General features: G+C 26.1%; 6 protein-coding genes and 2 long non-coding RNA genes across 15 annotated transcripts; 5 read left to right on the forward strand and 3 right to left on the reverse strand.

Annotated features, from left to right (window-relative positions):
• Positions 1–777: 777 nt before the first annotated feature.
• Positions 778–4944, reverse strand: LOC113793777 (uncharacterized). Its single transcript, XM_027343848.2, has one exon. The coding sequence runs from the start codon at positions 4060–4062 to the stop codon at positions 1405–1407; it is 2658 nt and encodes an 885-aa protein (XP_027199649.2). The 5' UTR covers positions 4063–4944; the 3' UTR covers positions 778–1404.
• A 3912-nt stretch (positions 4945–8856) lies between these two features.
• Positions 8857–9826, forward strand: LOC113793771 (uncharacterized). Its single transcript, XM_075820826.1, has 2 exons — positions 8857–9432; positions 9502–9826. Exons 1-2 carry the CDS (start codon positions 8863–8865, stop codon positions 9556–9558), a joined length of 627 nt encoding a protein of 208 aa, XP_075676941.1. The 5' UTR covers positions 8857–8862; the 3' UTR covers positions 9559–9826.
• Positions 9827–10181: 355 nt separating this feature from the next.
• Positions 10182–13102, forward strand: LOC113793758 (uncharacterized). The gene is made up of 4 exons (XM_075820972.1): positions 10182–10418; positions 10521–10719; positions 10808–11577; positions 12995–13102. Exons 1-4 carry the CDS (start codon positions 10182–10184, stop codon positions 13100–13102), a joined length of 1314 nt encoding a protein of 437 aa, XP_075677087.1.
• LOC113793737 (uncharacterized) lies at positions 12881–15295 on the forward strand. The gene is made up of 2 exons (XM_027343801.2): positions 12881–14876; positions 14958–15295. Exons 1-2 carry the CDS (start codon positions 14687–14689, stop codon positions 15005–15007), a joined length of 240 nt encoding a protein of 79 aa, XP_027199602.2. The 5' UTR covers positions 12881–14686; the 3' UTR covers positions 15008–15295.
• A 784-nt stretch (positions 15296–16079) lies between these two features.
• On the reverse strand, positions 16080–18308 carry LOC113793759 (uncharacterized). The gene is made up of 2 exons (XM_075820974.1): positions 16312–18308; positions 16080–16090 (listed from the first exon to the last, which is right to left on the reverse strand). The coding sequence occupies exons 1-2, from the start codon at positions 18161–18163 to the stop codon at positions 16080–16082; spliced, it is 1863 nt and encodes a 620-aa protein (XP_075677089.1). The 5' UTR covers positions 18164–18308.
• A 23-nt stretch (positions 18309–18331) lies between these two features.
• LOC142645210 (uncharacterized) lies at positions 18332–19305 on the forward strand. Its single transcript, XR_012846365.1, has 3 exons — positions 18332–18498; positions 18560–19005; positions 19111–19305. It is a non-coding gene; the product is annotated as an uncharacterized LOC142645210 (long non-coding RNA).
• Positions 19306–19313: 8 nt separating this feature from the next.
• Positions 19314–21390, reverse strand: LOC142645209 (uncharacterized). Its single transcript, XR_012846364.1, has 4 exons — positions 21278–21390; positions 20099–21169; positions 19568–20038; positions 19314–19493 (listed from the first exon to the last, which is right to left on the reverse strand). It is a non-coding gene; the product is annotated as an uncharacterized LOC142645209 (long non-coding RNA).
• An 884-nt stretch (positions 21391–22274) lies between these two features.
• LOC113793772 (ABC transporter G family member 20-like) lies at positions 22275–26480 on the forward strand. 8 transcript variants are annotated; one of them, XM_075820880.1, is made up of 9 exons: positions 22275–22535; positions 22687–22809; positions 22863–22954; positions 23042–23077; positions 23127–23230; positions 23331–24139; positions 24249–24707; positions 24807–26140; positions 26214–26480. In XM_075820880.1, exons 6-9 carry the CDS (start codon positions 23854–23856, stop codon positions 26478–26480), a joined length of 2346 nt encoding a protein of 781 aa, XP_075676995.1. In that variant the 5' UTR covers positions 22275–22535; positions 22687–22809; positions 22863–22954; positions 23042–23077; positions 23127–23230; positions 23331–23853. The 8 variants fall into 8 exon arrangements, with proteins under 8 accessions (XP_075676995.1, XP_075676997.1, XP_075676993.1 ...); XM_075820882.1 differs by having other exon boundaries at positions 22890–22954; XM_075820878.1 differs by having other exon boundaries at positions 22863–23077; positions 23121–23230.
• Positions 26481–26487: the final 7 nt, after the last annotated feature.

The raw sequence follows: 26487 nt of genomic DNA on the forward strand, positions 1-26487 counted from the left end.
TGTTATTCATTCATAATTATGATGACGATGATACTGATGATGATGATAATAATGATAATTAATGAAATAAAACAAGATTTTAAAAAAAATAATTTTAAAATTTTTTAATATTTTTTGTTTCGAACGTTATGTAATAAAATAAATCGATTCTGATCAATCGTGCTGCCATCTTGTTTTGATAATATTGATTCAAACATTTGATTCGATTTTTTTTTTGGAACTGCAGTGATGTGAAACATTGGAAAAATTATTTGAAAATTTTAAAAAATTTCATTCACAAATTGTCAAAATGTTTCAATATCCTTGACAGAAGATATCTTTTCGATTCATATAAACAAATATTCATTCTCTTTTTTTTGTTTGAAAGAATTAATTTTGTTTTTTGTTTTTTTTGTTCATCAATACACCCTAAAGGTAAGTTAAAAATTTTAGTGAAAAATTGAAAAAAAAATTTCCATCAACAACATTCACTATAGTTTGATATAGTTTTTCCAGGCAAAAAAAAATCATTATTGATTTAATAATAATGTAAATAATAAAAACTGAATTCAAAACCATCAGAACATTTTATTACATCAACCATGATGATGGTGAAGAAGAAGAAGAAGAATCTGTTTGTTTTCGTTTGGTTTTTTTATTTGTATTGTCATCAATTTAAATTGCCTGAAAGCAGCAAAAGTCAAACAAGTTTTACCATCAAACACAAACACATCATCATTGAATTAAATTATTAATAAAATTCAATTTTTATATTTTATATTTTGATCATTTTATTTATATATAAATATAGATTTGGAATCTTTTTTTTTTTTGTTGTTGTTGTTTGAAAAATCTAATTGACACATTCTCATTTGATCGATAGTCGATAGTCTAATATATATGTGTAATTGTGGATATAGAAATATGGTAATGATCGTATCATTGTAAAGATTATTGTATTCTTTGGTTTGGTTTAACAGGTTTTTCTTTCTTTCTTGTAATATAACAAAAATTTCATTTTATAAATAAAAATTATAAATATAACGACTATATAAATATAATAATTTTATAATTATAATAACAACAAAATGAAATAGAATAATAAGAATGTTTTTTGTTTTTGTAACAGAATTAAAATTTGAAAAAAAACAATAATTTTTTATCTATTTTAGGATGTTTAGGATTGAGTATTTTTATAAATGAAAAAATAAACTTTTTTGTTTTTTAAAAATTTGAACTTTGATAAAATGGATGGCAAACACACATACATACGAGACACAAGACAAGACAAGACAAACGGAATTGGAAAATTGATTTAACAAAATATAACTACACAAATAAATAAAATAAAATAATCGATGATTGATTGATTGATTGTTATATGGATTGCGATTGATGAAATGCAAAAAAAAAAGTTAAATCCTTTCATGCATAAAACATTAATAATGGAATCTGTCCTTCTAATAAACCACATTCACGTGCATTATGATTTGCTTGTGCTGTCATTGCAGCCAGATCTTTTTCCCTATTATCAACAAATGATAATGCACGTCGTAATCGTTGCATACGTGTTGGACGACGATATTCTTGTGGTGGTGGTGGCCGTGGTGGTGGATTTGGTGTTGTTGGTTCAGATATGGCTGTTGTTGTATTTATTGAATAATTATTTTGATTATTATTAGTTGTACTAAATTGATTATTATTAGTTAAACTAATATTATCTGAATTATTATCATCATGAAATGCATCACGTTCCCAATTAAAATTAAATATAACATTTTCACCACGATTATTAACACGTACTTTAGTTGCATATTGTCCTTCAGTACCATAATAAAAATTTACTTCATTTGGTCTAGTATAATAAAGATGTGGATTTAAACGTGCACGTACTAAACTAGTTGATCGTGGACTTGGTGTTATTGTTGCTAATACTTCATATTGTACATTAGCTTCAATCTGTAATGGTTCATCAAAATTCATATTAATTATATGACCATTACCATCATATTTGAGCAACATTGTATGTTCAATACGATCTAATGGTGAATGCCATGTTTGATTATCATAATCAGCACGACGTACACGTACCCATAGATTTAGATAAAAAGTACATGCTTTACGTGGTGCATATAGACCAACACCAGCTAACCAAACACGTTTATTAGCTAAAAAATTTAATGAACGATTTAAATATCGATTTGGTAATGTATTTTCAAATGATGCAAATCGATAAACATTATGTAAACGACCAGCTAAACGTTGAAATGCTCTTGGTTCATTTGAAAATGTTGATGGTGCTTCAGCCATCATATTTGATGCTCGTGGCCAATTACGTGAACAATGAACTAATGCACGTAATAATTCATCTTCCAAAATACCTTCAGCAGCAACTATTCTTTGTAATTGTTCTTCACTCATCAATGGAAATCGTATCAAATTTAATGCATCACCAATAATCATTCTAACATTAGCACGATTTGGACAAATTCCTTGTCGCAGACAATTTTGTTTAGCCCAACGTGTTAATGAACGAAATATAACAATTTCATCGGCACGTAATAGATCATCGGATAATATATCAGCTAATGATTGTTGATCAAGACGTAAAAAATCATTCGATAATAATATTGATTCAGCATAATGTTGCATTGATTTTCTAGCTACTTTTTCCAAATCTTTTAAACCATATATACGTGTCGAAATCCATATAGCTAATGATGATCGTTTTGATAAACATTTATGTATATAATCAATACATTGTCGTTCTAATGTTGAAATTTGATAACGTTTCGATGCAATCAATATACCTACAACATTATCTTTATTCAATTTTGCACTATCCGTATATGCATAACGAAGAAATTCTAAAAATGATGATGGCTCAATATCATTGATCTCTAAATCACGTTCACATTCAATCAATTGTCCGGTAGTTGGATCCAAAAGTATTTGCCTAAATACTGGACTTGCTGCAATCATTATTAAACGATGAGCTGGTATACGAAGTTTTCGTAATGGTGATGTTGGTGATGGTGTATTGATCGTTGCTGTTGTTGTTGTTGTTTTTAAACCAACAGATGATGATGATGATGATAATGATAATGGATGTGGTCCAATCAAAAAATGCATATCGGCCATTTCTTCACATGATAATAATCGACCAATTCTTACCTGTAATGATTCTATTGGTTCTTGAAATATTTGTTCATCAGCCGGTGTCGTTGCCCGTGTACTACGATTATCCATTGTATAACCATTATTGTCTAGATTCATACTACCACCATTACCATTACCATTATTGTCATCATTTTGATGATGATGACGAAAACGATCAATTTCTTCATTGGAGAAACGAAAATTATTCAAATCGATAATCATTGCATTTTTCAAAGAATTTGAAACCGGAATCAATGAACTAACAGTATCACCACTAGCAATTGAATTTGCTTTAATCAATTGATGATTATGTGGATTCGATATACAACGATTTGATTGTTTATTTTTATTTAATTTTTTATCATTTATAGATGATATTTTTGTTGTTGTTGTTGCTGCAGTTGTTGTCATTGTCGTTGTTGTTGTTGTTGTTGATGAATGATCAGAAATAGCCGATGATGTACGATAATATTGAGCTGTATAATCATCGATCATTGATTTTTCCGAATTATTGCTAATATCTGAATTATTTTTAGCAACAACCATCATCACCATTTTATAATGATCATCATTATTATTATCTAAATAATTATCACACGTTTTTTCATTGATTGTTTGATCCATATCTAATGATAAACCACGTTTAGGTTGTGTTGTTATACGTTTAATCAATGGTGATTGATTATTTTGTTGTTTTCGATTATTTAAATCACAATCTTGATCATTATTCAAATTATTTTGATTACGATCATGATGATGATGATGATGATGATGATTGTGGTGGTGGTGGGGATGGTGGGGATGATCCAGTTGATTATTAAAATGTTTTGATATTGTTGAAGACGTCATTGTTGTTTTTGTTGTTGTTGTTGGCAATACTGTTGTTGTTGTTGTTGGTATTTGTTGAAATGGATTCATTATCATTATTATTATTATTGTTAATTAGAAAATTCATATTTAAATTCATTATGAATAATAATTATAATTATAATTATAATTCCCGTTATTCTATGTGATCATTATCATAATGCCGATTATACTGAATGGATTTTTGATGAGAAAAACTTTTCAACAACAAAAACAAAAATAATGATGACGACAACAAGAAAGCTTAATTAATTCTCGATGATTGAATCCAAATCTATTTGTTCTTGTTCATTTCATTTTTAATTAGAAACAATAAATGAAATGCTGAATGGATTCATTTTGTTTGGATTAAACAATAACAAAAAACAACAAAAACAACAACGACATAAGGTAAATATCTCAGAATTTTTTTTCTGGTTTGTTCTGTCAATCTAATGTTTAATTATCACCCGAAAATAGTTTTTTTTTTTGAATATATTATGATATGTTTGAATGAAAACATCACCGAATTTAAATAAAAAAAATCACTGATTTTGAAGGTGACCATCAACCGATTCAATCAACCGAATCCATTCATTCGCACAAACAACAACGAATTGGTTGAATCAACAACAACAAAAATTGGTCATTTTTGTTTGTTTACCAATCAAGAGAGAAAAAAAAATCACTTGAAAAATAGATCAATGTTTTTTTTTGATTGTTGGTAACAAACCACTTGAAATAAACCAAAAATAGCCCCAAAAAATTTGTTAAATAAACTTGAAGATATTGTTTTGTTTGGATGTTGAAGAAACCAAATAGTATCGAATCAATCAATAATTAGATACTGAAGAATAACTGAAGAAGAAGAAGAAGAAGAAAAAAAAAATCTATATCGAATGTCAGTATAATCATCGACCAATGATAATTATAATGATAATGGTAATGATGATGATTATGATGTTGGTCCGCATGTCTACCACCCACACACACACACCAAACATTCATTTGAGCATCTACTTTTTTTTTGTTCCTTTCTTTTTGATTCAACAACCAATTCAGAAAGAATTTTCACATTGCGCACAAACAAACAAAAAACATCAAGAATCGACATTGAAAACAAGAATTTCATTCATGATAATTCTATATAATCATCCATAGGTTCTTAGTTGTCATCGTTTCAAATTCATTCATTCATTCATTCATTCGTTGTAGAAGTATTGAATTTTTGATGTGGTTATATATCTATGTGTGCGTGCTATCTGTTATTTTTCTTGTTTTTGTTTTCGACTAGAATTCAGTTTCATTATCGAAAGAAGAAGAAGAAGAAGAAACATAGAGAAAAAAATTCTTCGAAATGCTCAGAATTTCATTTTACATTTATTTTCCATTGATCCATAGGTCCATTTTTTTTTGCTATGGTCCTTGAATAGTTATTGTTCAGACAAAAGCAAAAAAAACTGATACTGATAATGATGATTATAGAAAAAAAAGGAGAATATTCTGTATAGCTGCAGTATATATTTGGTTTTTTATATTGAAACTTTGCTGATATATAAATGTAAGAATTTCAGTCCAAGGTCTTTGGAATGAAATGAAAATGAAATGGAAAAGAACCAAAAAAAAAAAAAAAGTTTCATCTTTTTTCATGTTTCCATTCATCCAGAATATATATAGTATATACGAACTAGACAAAAAAAACAATAATTGTTAAACTTTGATCATCAATATGATCATGAATATCGATCATCGATGAATATCAAATATATAAGAATATTCTTATGTTTGCTTTTTTTAAAAATTCTAAGAAAAAAAATAGATTTCCCAGGATATTTCCAAATCATTCATCATTTCATTTTTTTTTTTGATCCCATTTTTTTTCATTTGTTTGTTTGTTGATAGTGGGTGTTAATGAACGGGAAATCTTTGTTGTTTTTTTTGAACTGAATTTCCGAGTAATTTTAAAATTTTTTTTCAAATATAAAATTTATATTGGATCGATTTTTGTTTTTTGTTTTTCAAATTCCCTGCTCTAATGGTACTCGTACTGTATGTTTCATCGAATGATAAGAATTTATGGTCATAAATCATTCGTTTGATTTATTTTGTTGTTCTGTTGGTTGGTTGGTTGGTTACGGGTAACACCGACTTACACCTTCTCAATTCTGATGAAAATAAATTGAAAAAAGCTAATGTTAATTAAAGAGAAAGTGAATGTTAACATTTCTTATTATTATTATTATTATTATTAATATTACAAGAATTTCTTGGAACAGCTGATTCTTATTATTAGAAAAGAGGATTTGTATTTTTTTGAAGTTATCAAAAATTAAATCTATCTAGATTTTTTTTTCCAAGTTAAAATGAGAAAAGAAAAAAAACTTTTTTGTCAATCTTATTACCAGTAGCAAAAAAAAAAAAGAAGATTCTATATCCAATTATCAAATGGAAAGGAGCAATTTGATTGCAAATTGAAACAAAACAAAATGAACAAATGAAAAAAAAAGCAATGCATAATCAAATTGAATTAGAACAAGTGTACTTAAAACAAAAACAAAAAAATCTAATAAAATATTGAATCAAATGAAATATTTCTTTTTCCTTTTTTCTTCTGGGAAAAAAATCATATTGAAAATAATAATAATAATTACATTTTTTCTTTAATAATATTTGAATTTATAAATTACAAATATAAATCTTGTTATCGAATAACAAATTTCGATTTTTTTTCAAAATTTCGAAATGTTTGACATGAGAAAAGAGAAAAACCCACATCAACAACCAGCAAAAAAAACAAATCAATTCAAACAAAACAAATATTCTATAGTCGAAAAATTGAAAATCATAATGCAAAAAAAAAACATAATTCTAGTTTATCTGATATCCATTTGGTGGATTATGGTGTAGTAGGGCAAAACAACCATAAAAAATATTATAAAAATAAAAAATGAAAGAGAAAACTTTCAATCAATCATTTCATTTCAGGATCCCACCATCATCATCAAAATCGACTACCTTCATTTGATTTCCAAAAAAAAAATCAACCAAATAATTTGATTTCTTGTTTTTTTTTCGCTGAATTGAATTTTATTCAAACGTAATTCCAAAAATAAATTCATTTCCAAATAATAATAATAATAAAAAAAGTAAAAGTAAAAAAAAATGTACTCATTCGAAGAATTTATTGTAATAATTCTCGGTAAATTATGTGAAATAATAATATTATATTGCTGAGAATTTTACAAATGATTATTATTAAATATAAGAAATAATTTGATTTGATAATTGAATTTTTGTCGTTCAATATGAACAAAATTTTGTAAATAAAATTGTAGACCAAGATTTTGATGATCGAATATTGTCGTTTTTTTCTGAAATCTGAGGCCTGAAACCATCAAAAAAAGTTCACCGCCGGTGAACTATCAGCAGAATACATGTAGCATGGATTCAATTAACACTGAGAAAAAAAAAGTCCAATTAGAATGAAACATTTAAGTGTGGTTTGCATGTAAATGTCTTAGCGACTGGAGTTCAAACCATATTTTTCCCTCTCAATGTAATGAAAGAATTTTTTTGAAATTTTCGTGCAAGCTGAATATTAAACAAAAAACAAAAAATAATCAATGATTCTATGAAAAAAATATATGATTTTAAATCAAAATACAAAAATGAACAAGAAAAGTACCGAAAAAAAATGAAATTTAAATAATAGAATTACCTAGTTTCTAGAACAAAAAAAAAAAAAAAAACATTTGCAAACACAATGTAATCATTCCCACAATGACGAACAAGCGAATGAGAGAAAGAAATCATTTGTCTACAGAATACATATGTCATTTTTTCTTTTGTGAACATTTATATCCAATACACGTCAATTTTTAAGTAAATCTTTGTCATTAAGACATTTTGGATTGTAAAATGTGCTTACATTTTTCATTTTTGTCATTCAACTTTTTGACTTGAAACCAAAAAGTATCTGAATTTTTTATCTTTCATTCAGAATTCCGCATGAATTGTTTTGTTTGTTCAATTCTGAAGATAATAATGATGAATATTATTTTCAATATAATTCAATTTATTCGTCGATGGTTTTGGCCAACAACAATCGAATATTGTAATCAAATTGATCGTATAATTACTATTTTTGATAATAATAATAATAATAATAATGATAATCGTAAACAATATTTTCATTATTTTATTTATTATCTTTATTATGAATCATTTAAACATTTTTTTGTTTATATATTACCATTATCATATCATCAACGTATATTAATGTTTGATGCTGCATTATTTATGCATACAACACCTGAAACAAATATAATGTTAATGATCAATGTAATAGCTATTATTTATATATTTAAAGATTTTTTTTCAATCAATCATCGTCATATGAATATGATATTGATCGATATTGTTTGTCGGCAAAATAATTTGGAAAATCATATAAAAATGTTTGATACTTGTCCAAAATATCAATCATTATTAATAAAAAAATATAAATCAATAAATACAATATTATCGGCAAAAAATAAATTACTTTTATCAAATATGATAAGAAAACGTAATCATTTACATATGATTCGTCGTAATATGCAAAACATATTGATTATAATGGTTATTATTTATGCTCATTATCGTACTATAATCAAAATTAATCGTAATTCAGATTATTTTTTCAATCCAAACGAATGTTGGTGTTTAAATTGGTTAAAAATAATAATAACACATTTTAATTGTTTTACCTGTTTTATTGATGCATTATTCATATTTATAATGACAGAATTATTATTCACATTTATGATGGGATTTAGTTGGATGATATTTTTTGAATATGATACTATTACCATAGATATAAATCCATTAACATTATCAATGAAAAAATATTCAAATCAACAATATTTAATAAGAAAATTTTTAAGAAAAAATTGTCATTTATTTAAATTTGTTGATAATGTATCAAGATTACATTCAAAAGTATTTTTATTATTTTTAATATGTGTATTACCGACAAACATTTATATATTAGCATCATTAAAACAATTATATCAAAAATATTATCATAATAATACTACAGTTAGTAATGATTTATTTTTTCAAACATTATTTTTTATAATTTGTTGTTCATTACAAATAACCGGTATGTTTGTTATACATTATATTTGTACAAAATATTCAAAACATATACATACAAATGGTACAAAACAATTTATGTTTCTTAATACTATTATGAATAATAATGATTTGTTTAATTCTAATCATAATAATGATAATAATAATAATGTTTATGATGATAATGTTGAAAAAAGGGAAAGACAAAAAAGAAATTATGATTTAAATTTTCATTGGAAACAATGTTTACATATTGAAAAATTTCATACAAAAAATCATTATGGTTTTACTTATGGACGTTTCGGTGTAATCAGTATGGTTGGTTTTGTTCGTGTAAGTTTGAATTTTTGTTTTTTTGTTTTTCAATTAATTTTATCCGTTTTTTTACCTCTTTCAAAATAGTTTCTTATGATCTATGCTAAAATGGCAATGGTTACATATAAAATGACAAATTTATAATAAAAAATTGAACTTCAAATCGAATCAAATAATCATCATATAAGTCTGATATTTTCATTTTCATTTTCCTTCATTCTTCTAACGCCTACACACACACACACACAATTACAAGGAATAAAAATGAAGAAAATGATAATTCGTTTATCAACATCAAACAACATTATAATTTTTGGGAAACATGAAACAAGAAAAAACAACAACAACAACAACGTAAATGATCCATAACCACCATGGTTACGTTTTATGAATTATATCTTTTTTTTTTTTTTTTTTTTTGTTAATTGTTATTACCATTGTTGTAATATTAATTTTCTGTAATTTTATATGTGCGTAGTAGGAAAACTACAAATAAAGATTAGGTTAAATTTAAATTTAAATCTTTTTTTTTCTTGAGAAATTTTCTTCCATAATGGTATCGATTTTTGTATCTTTTTCGTTCCACCATCTTCTTTCGCATAATCCTTGATCCAAATGGTTTGAATGGATTTGTTGTTGCATTGTTTAGTTGCCTTTTCATTAATTTGTTTGGTGTTCGGTGAATCGCATGATTCAAATGAATTTTCAATGAATTCAGATTGAATTTTGAAAAATAGAAAAAAAACAAAACAAAACCAAAAACAATCATGTTAATAATAAAAATATTTTCCATACTAAGAAAATGGTTTTGGCCAAATGTTGTTGAATATTTTAAACAAATTGATCTATTAATAAATGGTTTACATCGTGATCATAATATGTTTATAATACGTTTTCATTCATTTATTATAAATTATTTACGTTGGGAATCATTACGTTATTTAATATATTATCTGGCACCATTAACATTTGAACAACGTTTATTAATATTTGATCCTAGTATTGTATTAAATATGACCAATGAAATTAATATAATATTTTCATTCTTTTTTTTATTATTATCATTGTTTTATCAAAATTTTTTTGCTTTCAATCATTATAATGAGAATATGATTTTAATTAATACGATTAGTATGAAAAAAAATCCAAATAAAACAATATTTTCAACAATAAATTTATCAACATTTGAACAAAATTATCGAAAACAACGAAAACAACAAAATGAAAATATAAATTTTTCTGAATTTATTATAAAACGTTTTCGTTTACATTTATTACGAAGAAATTTAGAGATGTGTTCAATGTGTAAGTAATTTTCTTTTTCTTTTTTGTTTTAAACATGGACATTAATGTTATTTTTATTTATTTATTTTTACTTCAAAAATTACTTCAGTATTGTTCGGAATATATTTTCCATTACGACAAATATATTTACATTGGAATTATTTTTTCAATCCAAATCATTCAATATGTTTTGGTATAATGAAAGCATTGATTCAACAATCAATCGGATCATCAGCATTTTTTGCCGGTTTAATAGTTTTTTATATGGCCGAATTATTATCAACATTTATATTAGGTTTTGAATGGATTATACGTTTAAATTATCAACAAATATCAAAACATTTAGATTATTGGCCTATTGATTATTTAGATATACGATTAGTTCGACAATTTCTTGTTGATAATTGTCATTTATTTTTATTTATCGATAATGTTGTACGATCATATTCAAGATTATTTCTAATATTTCTTCTTTATAATTGGCCAATTAATATATATCTAATCGGATCATTATTTCGTTTACATTTAACACAAAAACATAATCCTTATCAAGAATCATTTATGATATTATTATTTTTACAAGAATGTTTTGGTATATTTTGGATACATTATATTTGTACAAAATATTCAAAACACATTCATTATGGTTGTGGTATACGGAAATTATTTCGTTTGAATACGATTATCAGTGTTATTTCAACCGCAAATGAATTAAAACAACAACAACAACAACAACAACGACCGCAACAACCAAAATTATCATTATCATTACGTATACAATGGAAATTATGTCATTTTATTGAAAAATTTCATACAAATAATCATTATGGTTTTTCCTATGGTAAATATGGTATTATTGGTTTGAAAAATTTTATTCGGGTAAGTTTGTTTTTTTACAAAAACAAATTTCTATAAACTTTCTTTATTTTTTATTTTTTTTTATTTTTTTGTAATTTTTATAATGAATTTAGTTTTTACTTATTTATTCAAAAATGGTTATGATGATATATAAAATATTTATAAAAACTTCAATGATGGAAATGAATTATAATAATGAAAAAATTTAGTTGAAAAAACTTTTATTTTAATAAATGATTTTTTTGTTTGTCAATTTTACCGATTATCGATTGATTGATTGATTTTTTTTTTTTTTTTTTTTGTTATTGCTGAAAACAATTGATTTATCGATTTGTTTTGGGATATTTGTGAAACAAAATGAGTTTTTTCGCCAATTTTGTTCGATTCGATAAAAAAAAATCTGCATAAAAAGTATCGATCGATTGGAAATTAATGAATGAATGAATGAAGGAAGGAAAATGGTGGGAAAATTTTCGGGAAATTTTCTCAAATTAATTCGATAATAAGATTGATTTTGGAATAATCATCATCGAATCTGAAAAGATTAATCATGAATTTAATCTTTGAATTGAATCGATGAAAACTTGTTATTTTGTTGCTGTTGGTGGTTGTTGTTTTTTTCTTTCTTTTTTTTAGCCAACAATACTAAAATCTAATGGAGAAACCAAGTAAGAAAAACCTGAAATCTTTCCTGTGGATTCATTTTGGTTGTTGTCGAATCAAACATGAAAAAATCGTGAACATTTACGCCTTGAAATTGTTAAAAATTTTTGGTTGTCTTTTGATTGGATTATTCTCATCATCAATTCATCCATCGCATTTACAATCATAAAGCACCGATATTTGTAAAAATCTTTTTCCTTCGAAATCAAAAAAAAAGATAAAAAAAAACAAAATCTTGTTCTACAAGATACATGAATACACAAAAACACATACATCATACATTTCTCTTTATGTAATGGTAAACATCATCGGATGAGAACAAATCATAACAAAACAAATCCATTTACTCAAATCATCATCATCAAACATCATCATCATTCGATTCGGATAGACAAAAGCAAAAAAAAAAAAAACAAAAAACAAAGTTCAAATTTGATGAACAACGAATACGAAGAAGATGAAAACAATCAACAAACAAATAAGCTTATTATGTGAAAAAAAACATTTAAACGAAGAGTGTGTAAGTATATACCATCTATCATCATCGATAATGTAGCCAAAATGTTGTTTGATTGTATCCAGTTTTTTTCAGTTCAGTTCACCGAAATCAAAATAAAAATCTAAAAACCATTTTTTTTGTCGAATATACTTTATGTTTTCTTCGGGAAAGCATTTCCTTCTTTTTGCAAAAGGTCTTTTTGGCCATTTCAACGTATTCACAATAAGTTGTTTAAACGACAAACAATTTTTTCTTTTTTTTTGCCTTTCGTTACAGTTGAAATTTAACGTTTGGTTGATTTATTTTTCTTCTTCATTTATGATCGCCTATAATGTCAGTGATGGACAACAACAACAACAACAACAACGAGAACATTTTGACTGAAACCAGATATATAGATTTTTTTCTTCTTCTTCTCAAAGTGTGTTCATCGTTGCATATCTGCTGGTTATGACATTTATATAAGTTTCGTTTGGACATAATATTTAAATGTTATTCAGATGATTGTTGTCAATCTTGTTGTCGATCTAATCGAGAATATTTTTTTTTTTTACTTCATAATCATCATCAAAACTTGCGTAACAACACGAAGATGGTTAGGAAAAAAAACCGATATTGACTATCGTCATCATCCTCATTATCGTCGACAAGATTTTTTCCAAATGAAGATTGTCCACTTTATTATTTTTGTGATAATTTGACGAAAAAGAAACATCGACCACACACACACGCATATCTCGATCAATATCATCCGACGACAATCCAAAGAAAAATAAACCTAATCTAATACTGAACATATTTTTTTCAACCGAAATTTTGTTTCTTCAAAAATCCACCATCATCATCAATGTTTTGGTTTGATATTTCGTTGAATCATCATCATCATCATCATTGTTGATGGTTTTTACTGTTGGTTTGTGTGTGTGTGGCTTCAATGTCTATACAAACACACACACATGGATTCAAATATCAACAAACATAGAGTCGTCCCTCGTACAACGCGGTTTTGTCGTTCCGCGTAGTATCGAAACCGCGTTGTACGAAATGCATGTAAAATAGAAGAAATGGCTCGTGTAGTATCGAAACCGTGTTCCGCGTTGTATCGAAACCGCGTTGTTCAAGGACCACGTTGTACGAGGGACGACTGCACCAGACAATTTTGAATTTCCTATGATCAACCCAAAAAAAAACATTTTTGTTGGTGATGATGATGACGATATTATGCCCTACTACTACTATATATTATCTACCAAAGACAGAATTATTTCTTCTATTTTGTGTTTGCATTTCATTCATTTTGCCAGCTTTTTTCCACCCCCAAATAAGAATAGTAGCAGTATACGATGATTTGATATTCTTTTCTGTTTCCACTTTCGAATTTATATATAGAATCTTTGAAGCGTGTGTTTTGTTGTTGTTATTTTCATGTCCTAATGATTATCATCATCATCGAAAAAAATCATCGTTTCGAATAACGATCATCAATGTCTGTTTAAAAACAAAACAAAAATTTAAAACATTAATCCAATATAAATCAATTAATTAATCAAATTGTTTTGTTTGGTTTTTCAAATCAATCTGCTTTGATTTCATCATTGATGTTCACATTTCAATCAAAACATACCGATTTTGATATTGCCATATTGATTAATTGATTGATTGATCTATTTGATCGATAAAAAATATTGAATGAATTAATAATAATAATAATGATAATGGCTTGTGGATGAAAAGAATGTTTTGTTTTTATGCTTGATCATTATTATCAACGTCATTGATTTGTTGTTGTTGCTGTTAAATTTTGTCATTTCATAACTTTTAACTTTCGTCTTTTTGTTCATAAATTCTTTGTTCGGTTAACTTGTTTTTCAACAACAATTATCATTTGAAAAGATTAGATAATTTTCTTCGGAAACAAAAAAATAAATTTCCTGAAGAAATTAATTGGTTAACCAGAAACCAGAAACGATGAGCTCTAATTCTTCGAATCGTCCGATTGGATTCGCTATCGATGATATCGATAGTTCACAACAACAACAGCAACAACAACAACCACGGCCAAATATTCGATTAACATGGATCGATAGAATATGGCGTTTTTTCTATTCAAAAGAAGAATTCGAAGCCTATCTTATTGAAAAAGAACTTAAACGTCAAAGTATGTTCAAAAAAATAATTTGGTTATTGATTTCTGTTTTTACAACTATTTTCTTTCTTTCTTTTTTTTCGGATTTAATAGAAAAACGTGAACAAAAATTGGCTCGACAACAAGCACAAATGCAAAATTAACCATTCGTTTTTTTTCAATGATTAATCGTTAAGCGATTTCTGCTCCACTTTGTTAATGATAAAATCATTTGTAACTTAAAAATCTGGATATTATTATTTACTGATCTAATCAAATTTTTTTCTAAGTGTTTGTGTAATAAACATGTTTAATAAATTTTTTTTTAATCAACAAAAATTCATTTATTTGAGCTTTTTATAAAAGCGTGATTTGTGAAAATTAACAACCATTTTAGGTGCCTAAATTGATTGATTTTTATTTTCGTTTTGAATAAAATCAATTTCTTTTAATCTTTTTATTTCGTGTTTTTTTCCAATGACATTTCCTTTTATTCGGTAATTCGGTAATGATGTTTAAAATGAATTTTTTTTTGTAAAAAACAGTATCGCCATCTCTCTTTATGTTCAATTACTAAAAATTGACCATTTCCAATTCTTTATCAATTCCGATTGATAGATGGCGTTAATAATTAATCGAATACCTTGAAACAGATTTTTTATCGATCAAAATTTTGATTCGATTATCTCTTTTTGTTTTTGTATAACAACAACTAAATTAAAGATAAATATCTTCGAGGTAAAATATATCAAATGAATGGATTTAATGAAAAGGAAAGGTAAGAAAAACACTATAAGGAACATAACATTTTCTTTAAATTTTATCAATGACAGCATTCAAATGGATCGATGGATGGATGGATGGAGTTCTGTTTTTTTGATGTCCATGAATATTTTTTTCTTTTCTTCAATGCTACAAGATGAATCATAATCGAACATGAAAACATTGATTTCATTTGGGGATGAATCATTTATGCGAAGATATTAAAAAAAACAAAACAAAAAAGTATTTCATAACTTCCAATGAAAACTCCATTAAATGCATCATTATTATTGTCATTTATCAAATGATGATTGTTGTTGTTGTTATTCTGAATTTGATTTTATTGATTGATCGATATCAATATCTTGATCAATCAATAAAATCAATTTATATCATATGAAATGTTGTTATTTGTTCGCACATCATATTGATGATTATTTTAAACGTTTTTTGTTTGTGAAAATAAATTTTTATTCATAAGAAATCTTTAAACATAGAAATGTATAAATTTTTGTGAATACAAAACAACAAAGTAATGAATAAAAAATATTATGTAAAAAAAAGTTATACAAAATTCAATGAATAAATAATAATTGTAAATTGAATCAAATTTTAAATGTTTCCATATTGATGATTGAATGAATATTTTGTTGATGATTATTGATTGATTTATCGATAATAATATCAGGAAAATTCAATTTAAAACTTTGATTTTCACCATCATCATCATCATCATTATTAATATTGATTGATTGTGTGCTTGAATCAAAAATTGAATCAATATTTATATTATCATCATCATTGTTATTATTCAAATGATGATGATGTTTGACCAAATTTTTCATTGATTTTCGAATTGATTTAAAAATTTTGATGATTAATAAAAAAAGGCAATCAATAATTATGATGAAAATGATGAAAACGAAAAAAGGGTGATCAAAAGGTGCATATTTTAGCCATTTTTCATTAATTTTTGTTGATTTATTTTGTTGTTGTTGTTGTTCATAATCATCATCATCATTAATAACCGATAGATAGAATTTAGAATGTATTTCACCAAATTCATTAAAAGCATTACAATTATAGTAACCAATATCATCGATTGTTAATGGTTTGATTACGAAAAACATTTGTTGATTATCATTATCATTATCATCATTATCGATTGTTTCAATTTTTACACGACGTTCTAAAGCGGCCATAAATTTTAATCGTTTATCATAAGGTGATAATGAAATATTTGGTTCCGGTATACCAGATGCTGGACAATCGATTCGTATTGATTGTCCTAATTTTCCTGTTATGTTGACTGGTTCGGTAACAAAATATGGTGGCATATTGTCGTTTACAGGTACTTGATCTTCGAAATCGTTGTCAACATCTTCATAAACATTATATTCAGTATCAAAACATAATAAATTAGGATCAATATCCATAAATGAAATTTGACTAGCCAAACGCAAATTATTCGGACGACTACATTGTAATTGATTAGCGAATGGATCTCGAATCCATGGCGGTAATAATTTAAGCCATGAATATAACCATTTTATATGACAATCACATGTTAGATTTAAATTTGTAGCAAAAATATTTTGTATATTGATTAACCAATCGAATGATTCATCTTCAATTGTTACAATAGGATTTGATGATAGATTCAGTATCATCAATGATTCTAATTGATCTAAAGTATTGACAGAAATTTTTTCAATATGATTCGAATTTAAAAATAAATTTTTAAGCGATTTCATTTCGATAAACAATTCACCATCTTCGTTAAATATATTGGATAATTCATTTTCGGATAGTTCCAATGATTCTAAATTTTTTAATGAACGAAAACCATTTGAATCAATTTCATTGATTGAATTGTTTGATAAATCAAGCCATTGTAATTGATTAAGATGAGCCAAAGTAGTTGCTGTTATTGTTTGTAATCGATTTGAACATAAATTTAATAGCCATAATCGTTTGGATAATGGTTTGAAAGCATCCACATCAATCATATTGATCTGATTAAATTTTATTGACAGCTTTTCCAATGAATCAAGACCATAAGTCCAACCATATCGAATGTTTGTGATATGATTATAATCGAGTACTAAATATTTAAGAGAATTTAGGCCCCAAAATGCACCATCGTCAAGATTTCCAAGATTGTTATAACGAAGATCTAATACACGAAGTGATTTAAGATTATCAAATGCAAGTAATTCGATTTTAGTGATTTGATTTTTTCGTAATATTAATCGTTCAAGATTGATCATTGATTTACCAAACCAACTACGTTTGATTATTTCCAATCGATTATATGATAATTTCAATGTTTTAAGATTTATTGTTTCATTAAAAACATCCGAATCAATAGTATGAATCATTTGTTTTGATAGATCCAAGTCGTTGATTGATGAAAAATTTTTTCCATAAAAGCGTTCGAATAAATTTCGATCTAAATGAATTGGATTTTCGTTATAAATCTCTGTGGACATTGATTGTACGGTTGTGATGATGGTAATCATCATTATCAAACTGATTATAATCATTTTGATCGACATTTCGAATGTATTTTACTTTTCCAAAAAATTATTCAAAAAAAAACATCAAAACTGAGCAAAACGGTTGAAAAAAAAATGAATTTTGTTTTGTTTTGGCTATTTCTACCTAAATTTGCTCGATTTCTTTTTCCGATTTTTTTTTACAATAATTCTCAACTTTGGTGCACAAAAAAACCCAAATGTGCTCAAATGAAACCGAAAAAAAATGCATTTCCAAACAAAAGTGAAGAAAAAATGAAATTCTGACAACATTTTCATTTTTGTAAAAACCAACTATCAATCACAACCATCAACCAAAAAAAAAAAAAAAAAGAAAAAGATGATGGACATTAATGGTATGCAATTTCAAATTGACGTAAATTTAAATTTATTAAAATGTTTATTTTGACATTATAGGGACATTGAAAATATTTATTGAACAGCAAAATAACTCCATCATCATCATCATCATTGAATAATAAATCTACCTACTTGTATATACGCATACCAAAATATATGCTAATCAAGAAAAACTGTTTGGAAAAAAACAACAAAAACAATCTTTATCAATTCAATCAAATGGCCTAAAATTCTTGCTTATAAAATCTAAAATGTTGTTTGAATTTAATTTATTCATTATAATGATGATGATGATGATCATCCTATTCAATCATCAATTCAAAATTGATAATTCATCGATAATGGTATAATTTGAACAGAACCAAACAAAAAACAAACACATCTGGGTTGTTTTCTCCCCCCTTCTTGAATATTAATCATTATCAATGATGATGACATGAACATTTGACCAAACTACCATGACATCATTGAATCATCATTGAATGATTCATTCCATTCTATAAGTATTGAATATTTTTTTTCTTTTTTTTCAAAATAATTAATTCAATTTTTTTTTTATTACCACCTTTTTTTCCTAAAACATTTTTTATTTTCATTTCTCATAATAGCCTATGGGCAATTTATTGTTGTACTTAATATTCGGAAAAGAAAAATTATTCTATGTTCATCATCATTATCATTGAATAGTACGTATATGATCATCATCGATTTATGATCATAGCATATGTTTGATTCATATGGGGAAAAAAGACAAACGATTAACGTTTCAATTCGATCCGTGTATATGGATGTTAAGATGATTTTTTTAAAAAAAAAGAAGAAAAAATTCATCAAATCCAAGGCAAGAACATCTTCACCGTTGAATAGCATTAATTTTTTCATAAATCAAAATGGATTTCAACAAATTGTTTTCGATGTTTATGTTTTTTTTTCTTGTATTGGGTCTCGAAAATCAAACAAATTGATCAAGTGATCAATGGATTTTATTTCACTATTGAGAAAGAAAAAACAAAAAATCAATCACTTGACAATTCGATATCGGATCTGAAAGTGAATCTTAATTACCTGTTGTTTTTGATGTTTTCGTTTAATTTTTCATTATTCACGACATGTTCCTCATCATTGATGATAATTATAATTGAAAAATTAATTTGTTACAAACATTTTGTTAAAATATTCTTCACATCTATTTTTATCCATAATATGACCTCCATACACAAGAAAAACACGTGAATCTTCTTATCGATATTCGTATTCGTACACTCACCTTTTTTTCTGTATTGATTTCCAAAAAAAAATGTTGATAGACTAATTCGTGATTTTCGCAGACTGACTGACAGAAAAAAAATGATTAATTATTTTTCCTTTTTTAAAAAAAAGCCTGATGATTTTTTTTCTTCCGTTTAGTTTATGCCAATGTTGTTGTTGTCAAAGAATGGATGTTTTAAGATGAAAAAAAACCGAAACAATATCCATTATAGTATACAAACGAAAAAGAATAACCAAATCAGGAAAAAACATTACATTAACACAGACCTATATTATAAAGGGTTAAAATTGATTAGCCAAATTTTTTTTTTTATCGAAAAAACTTACCAATTGATTATTCGATGTGTGTGTGATTATATATTGGATCTTTCTCAAATCGATTGACCAATCAATCGATGATAATCGATGATCACGACAATAATGATGATGATGATCAAAAAATAACAACTATGGAATATTAGATTTGAAAAAAAAACGAAGAAAATTTGCAATGATTTCACCTTTTCTCTTTTTTTCTTCATGTTTTTGTTTTTCGTTTTTTGCATAACTAAATTTTTGTTTTTTAAATTTAGATTGAATAATTTCTTAGTTGACATTGAATATTTGTACTTGAATATGTTTGCAAACAAAACATGATGATAATTATATAATCAATCGGGAAAAAACAACAATCGATTGTAATCAATCATTTATCCAATGAAAATCCATATTCGTTATAATTATTTTTGTTGCTGTTTTTGTTTTTTTTTTTGTATCGATCATGATTATGTCTTCTGTTCTGTTCTGTTTTTTCCCCTTGCCTTTAGGCAAGATAAAATTTTTCTCAATTACAATTTTGTTCCTAAAATAAATAAATTCCCTGATGATTGTCTTTTGTATACAAGTGAATATTTTGCTGTTCATTAAATAATTAATGTTAAATTTCTTCTTTCTTTTTCTAAATCATTTTTGTTGATCACATCATCATTAGCATCAAGATCAACAGGTGTATGTATGTGTGTGATGTGATTGTGCACGTGTACATGCATGTACGTGTTTTGATACATTTATATACAAGATTCAAGCTTGTTTCAAGGTGGTCAAATGATTGATTTTTTTTCTTCTTCTTCTTCCTAATTTAGATCAATGTCTTTTTTTGTTGTTGTTGTTGATCCAATGCTAATCGTAATGATGATGATGATGATGATAAGCCTCGAGCTTAATGATTAAAAAGGATATGCAGGAAAAAAAACTTATCTAAGATCCATACGATTCTGCTATCCGTTTTCCACAAAAATTAAAATCTTATTTTTTTTAATGTTGATTTTGAATTTTAATTGCATTTTGTTTTTAATAATTAATAGCAAATGATGAACCACCACCATCCATATAAATAATCATTTCAATGTCATCGTTTTTCTTTTCGAACATTCCAAAAAAGAATTAAGCATGGGGAAAAAAATGAGGTGCGAAAAAAAATGTTTAGTTTAGTTCGTTTTAAGTAAAAAAAAATAACGGAAATGATACCTTTTATTGTTTTATTATTATTGATGATGCAAAATTCTTATCGTCATCATCATCAATATAACATAAGAAAATCAAATCCAGAAAACAACGATCTATTCAATCAAACAAACAAACATAAAAAAAACGTTATTTTACAAACGAATTTTGATAAAATTTTGTCAATATTTATTAATAAATATGTTTTTATTATAATGTGACGTCTTGATTTTCTTGTTGTTGTTGTTGTTTTTTTTTGTTTGTTTTGAATAATTATTAGAATTGATAATGATGATGGTGATATCAATTTCAAGGTGAAGAACGTGATTGTCATCATCAAAAAAATTTCAACAACAAATATGTCATAATCATTTCAAACTGTTCAAGAAAATTCCAAAAAAATCAATTAAAGGAAAAAAATGATTCGATTCTATATCGACATAAATGGTTATTTTTTTCACATATATTGAGAATATACTTTCTAATGGTGACCGGGAAATATTTTAACATTTTTTTTTTATTTGTTTTGTTTTGTTTTGTTTTTTCACTTTCGGAAATCCGAATCATTTTTTTCCTGTTTGTACATGATAATGATAATGACGATGGTAGTATGCTAATCATCAATCAAATGATAAGCATTTGCAAATAGAAAAAAAAACAAAATGATAATGAATATTTTATGTGTGGCGCAAAAAAAGGATTTTTTATTATTCGAAAGGTTTCAATGTTTTTTGTTTGTAACTAGTAGCTACTAGCTTTTGGTTAATTATTCAGAATTTCAATTACATTTAGCATCAATTAAGTCGATTTTGTTGTTGTTGTTGTTGCTGTTATATTACCACATCATCAATCAATCAAAAAAAAACAACAAAAAAAATGATAAATGTTTTGAATTCAAAAAACTTGTCACTGGATTTTTTTTCTGTTGAGCGATTTTTTTTTCGATATATCGATTGTTTTCATTGTGGAAATGTGTAAACATTTTACTTTACTTTCCTTTTTTCCCATTTGACAATGTCATTGTTGTTGTTGTTTTTTTTCAATGTTATTGATCATTATCCAATCGATATGTAATGATAATGTTCATTTCCATTTTTTTTCTAAATGATATGATTGGCAAAAAAAAGATATTGTTTGTTTGTTTATATTTTGGGCCTGGTTGAATGATCGATCGTTCGTTCGTTTGTTCTAAAAATGTCTGGCTTGAATTTCGATATTTATCTAAATTTTTAATCAAATTTGTCTCGATCTTGTTCATCATCATGATCGTCACACACAAACGGTATGAAAACCTATATCACCTTGATCTCATAATTATTTCTTTTTTTTTTTGTTGAAAAACAAATCCTCAATCCATTGACTTCGCTTTACTTTCAATAATCATCATCTTTTTAATGTGGAAGAATTAATTGATTTTTTTTTTCTTTACACAGCTACAGAAGAAGAAAAAGAAGAAATTCAAAGTCAAACATCTTTTATCCATCCATTCATCTCCATGATAACCACCGAAACATAATAATAATCAATCAATGTCCATCACCCCCCTCTGAATACAAGTATTTTTTTGAATATTTTTCTTTTTTTGCTACAAATTTTCTGTTTTTTCCAGCTCATCCTGGGGAATTTCGAATGAAAGATGAAGATCAATTCCTTACTGGATAATAATCAAGCTAAATCAAGTAAAAGGAACATAAAAAAAATGTTGAGTAAATTTCTTTTTACTATTTTAACATCCGTGAAAATTGTGAAGGTAAAAAATTAATTTATCAACAGCAAATAATCATTTAGTAGCGGCAATAGCGAACATTACGAACGAAAAAAAAGGTAACATTAAATGATGATAATTGATATCAATGCCTTAATTTAGCTTTAGTTTTGTTTGATTTCAATGTAAAACTTGAATGGAGAAAATGGAAAATTGTACAACAACAACAAGATGGTGATGGTCATTTTGAATTAATTCTCTCCTCTGCAGATGTAAGTATGTGTTTATCAATCCAAATTTCATTTTTTTACCTCTACCAACCAGGTTTTCCAGAAAAAATTAATAATTTTCACTTTTTTTGAACAATTTTAGTGATCACGGGATAGCGAAGAATCCAAAATTATCATCATGGTGGCTGTACGATTAATGATAATTTGAAATGATAATGATGATGATGGTGGTGTGGCCTAAAATATATTTGAAACAAACAACAAACTGCTATCATTTATTACGATCATTTAATATCGTCGTCGTCGTCATCGTCATTGTCGTTGTCTTCGTTGTTTGTTTGTTTGTGTTGATCGATAGATAATGACGATATAGTTAGTAGCCATCAAAAACATTCGCATTTGATCATTGTCCATCATCGTATTCGAATCGTGTGTGTGTGTGAATTTGATTTTTTTTTTTTTGGCTTATGAAAATGCCACAAATGTTTTTTTTTTTATTTTATTTTTGAAATTTCAATCATGAAATTGATATGATAATCTTAACTTTGATTGTTTTGTTTTTATAGAATTTCAAATTTTTGTTTGTTTTTGTTTCTGGTTTTTTCCCGAATTTTACCTAACAACATATCATCATAATTTTTTTCTTCCTAAATATTTGAACGAAAATGTTTGCCAAATTACGTAAAACAATGAAATATGAATTAAATCATGGCCATATTCATCATGATGATAATGATATGATGAAAAATTCATCCACAAATAATAATCATTGTAATGGTCATTTAAATCATTCAATTAATACGATATTATCACCAACATTTACATCATCATCACCATTACCATCATCATCATTATCATTATCACCAATAGCCGTACTAGTCGAATCGGTTGCATTCAATTATAAACGTAATGTTCCTTTACTAAAAGATATTTCTGTTCATGTTCCAAAAGGTATGTCGGAATTTTGAATTTTGTTTTCTTTGTTGATTTTCTGGCTTATTTGAAATGAATTTTTTCCCTTTAATTATTTTCTTCATTTTCCATCTTGTTCAATTATTAGGATGTATATATTCATTACTTGGTTCGAATGGTTGTGGTAAAACAACCTTATTAAATATATTACTTGGCCGTATACGACCAGATCGTGGTAATGTTCGTATATTTGATCGTCAACCTGGTTCAACATTAAATCATCATATTGGTTATATGCCACAAGAATTAGGATTAAATCCATTATTACATATTGAAGATACATTTTATTATTATGCACAAGTTAATCATATAAAAGATAGACAATTTATACAGGAACAGATACGTATATATTTAGAAATGTTAGAACTTGAAGATCCAAAACAACGTGTTGGACAATTAAGTGGTGGCCAAAAACGTTTACTTTCATTGGGTGTTACTTTGATATATAAACCAAGAATATTATTTTTAGATGAACCTACTGTTGGTATTGATTCATTGATTAGGAATAAAATTTGGACACATTTACGACAATTATGTTTATTAAATGGTAAGTTAAATTGGATTTTTTTGTTTGTTTGAAATTAAATTTTTGTTCCATCATTTCTACCATGAAAATTATTTTTGTTTTGTACCAAAAAAAAACTAGAAACAACCATTATTATTACAACACATTATATTGATGAAGCAAAAAATTCTGATCTTGTTGGTTTTCTTCGCGAAGGACAAGTATTAGCAGAAGAATCACCTGAATTATTAATGCAAGCATTAGAATGTAAAACATTGGAACAGGTATTTTTACGATTATGTTTTGAAAAAATTGATCGTTATCAAAAACTAATACAACAATATCGACAATCAATTGATTCATCGAATAATAATAATAATCATAATACATTTCCTGATCAATATGATGTTGTTGATGATAATAATATTAAATCGACAAAAAATTCAAATGGTGTTATATTACAACCAGTAATGTTTAATACCAATCATAATAATGATCATATTGGTAAAGTTCAAGAGAAAATATTTGCCTGTTCTAATCAATCAATCAATTGGGATCATATTAATGCACTTATGTATCGTGAATGGTTCTTTTTCACACATAATATTCCATTATTTTTGGTTTATTTATTGATGCCATTATTGACTGTTTATCTATTTGATTCAAGTTATGGACGTACACCACAAAATGTACCGATAGCAATTTATAATGGTGATGAAAGTAATTTTTATCCACATCTTTCGGATATTTTTTTACAAGAATTTAATACCAGTATGGTAAGAATGACATTTTATAATAGTGAATTGGATGCTGAAAAATCCGTACAATTAGGACAAAATGTAATGGCAATAGCTTTTCGTTCAAATTTTTCATCAAATATTGTTGCACGTTATTATGAATTTCATTCATTTGTTGATCAGAAAAAAGATGATTTAACATCAGTCAATGGTTCAATGTTATTATATATTGATCATTCAAGTTTACTTAATGTACGTTATGTAAATCGTTCAATATTATTATCATTTCAACGTACTGTTGAAAAATTTGGTGAAACACGTGGTATTAATCCGCAAATATTTTCATTACCAATTGAAAAATCTGGCTATATTTATGGTGTTTTGGAACCACATTTTCAAGATTTATTTACACCCGGTATTATTATTATTACATTATTGGCAATGAATGCTGTAAAAGCGGCATTAGAAATGATTTATTTACATCAAAATGGTTGTCTTAAACGTGATTTAAATCAAGGTGTACGACCATTAGAAATGATATTTACATTTACTATTTCATCATTAGTATCAATATTTTGGCAATCACTTATTACCTGTATATTTACCTATGGTATAATGGGTGTACAATTGGATGGAGATTTTTTAGCCGCATTCATTTTAGTATTTATAACAGCATCAGAAGGTCTATTTATTGGAACATTATTATCAGTTATATTTCCCGATCAAATTATATCAATGGTATGATATTTATCTTTTCATTATTTATTTTTTTCTCAAATTTTTATTTTATTTTTTATTTTATCAAATATAGCTACTTTGTTTCACTGCATTGGTTATAATGTTTTTTACATCCGGTACATTATGGCCATTAGAAGGAATGTCATTAACATTACAAAAATTATTCATGATTAATCCAATCGTATTACCAGTACGTTCATTACGTTGTATAATGTTACGTGGATGGTCATTTATAAATTTTACCGTTTTAATTGGTTATATTGTTAGTTTTATGACATCATTAATATTATTCATATTATCGGCATTATTTTTTCATTATCTTAATGTTCAAATTACATAATTATTCA

This window comes from Dermatophagoides pteronyssinus, unplaced genomic scaffold, assembly GCF_027571235.1.
Source record: "Dermatophagoides pteronyssinus isolate colony J.1.1.1.1 unplaced genomic scaffold, Derpt_VIB-CSIC_2022.12 sq0008, whole genome shotgun sequence".
NCBI lineage: Eukaryota > Metazoa > Arthropoda > Arachnida > Sarcoptiformes > Pyroglyphidae > Dermatophagoides > Dermatophagoides pteronyssinus.

Bases quoted from the DNA above. Each gene is read 5' to 3' on its own strand.
- LOC113793777 (XM_027343848.2), bottom strand. From the start codon at position 4,062: ATGATAATGAATCCATTTCAACAAATACCAACAACAACAACAACAGTA.
- LOC113793771 (XM_075820826.1), top strand. From the start codon at position 8,863: ATGAAAAAATATTCAAATCAACAATATTTAATAAGAAAATTTTTAAGA. The intron at 9,433-9,501 runs GTAAGTTTGAAT...CTTTCAAAATAG, and splicing joins GTATGGTTGGTTTTGTTCGT to TTTCTTATGATCTATGCTAA.
- LOC113793758 (XM_075820972.1), top strand. From the start codon at position 10,182: ATGTTAATAATAAAAATATTTTCCATACTAAGAAAATGGTTTTGGCCA. The intron at 10,720-10,807 runs GTAAGTAATTTT...AAATTACTTCAG, and splicing joins TTTAGAGATGTGTTCAATGT to TATTGTTCGGAATATATTTT. The intron at 11,578-12,994 runs GTAAGTTTGTTT...CTTTCGTTACAG, and splicing joins GTTTGAAAAATTTTATTCGG to TTGAAATTTAACGTTTGGTT.
- LOC113793737 (XM_027343801.2), top strand. From the start codon at position 14,687: ATGAGCTCTAATTCTTCGAATCGTCCGATTGGATTCGCTATCGATGAT. The intron at 14,877-14,957 runs GTATGTTCAAAA...CGGATTTAATAG, and splicing joins AAAAGAACTTAAACGTCAAA to AAAAACGTGAACAAAAATTG.
- LOC113793759 (XM_075820974.1), bottom strand. From the start codon at position 18,163: ATGTCGATCAAAATGATTATAATCAGTTTGATAATGATGATTACCATC.
- LOC113793772 (XM_075820878.1), top strand. From the start codon at position 23,854: ATGTTTGCCAAATTACGTAAAACAATGAAATATGAATTAAATCATGGC. The intron at 24,708-24,806 runs GTAAGTTAAATT...AAAAAAAACTAG, and splicing joins ACAATTATGTTTATTAAATG to AAACAACCATTATTATTACA. The intron at 26,141-26,213 runs GTATGATATTTA...TATCAAATATAG, and splicing joins CCGATCAAATTATATCAATG to CTACTTTGTTTCACTGCATT.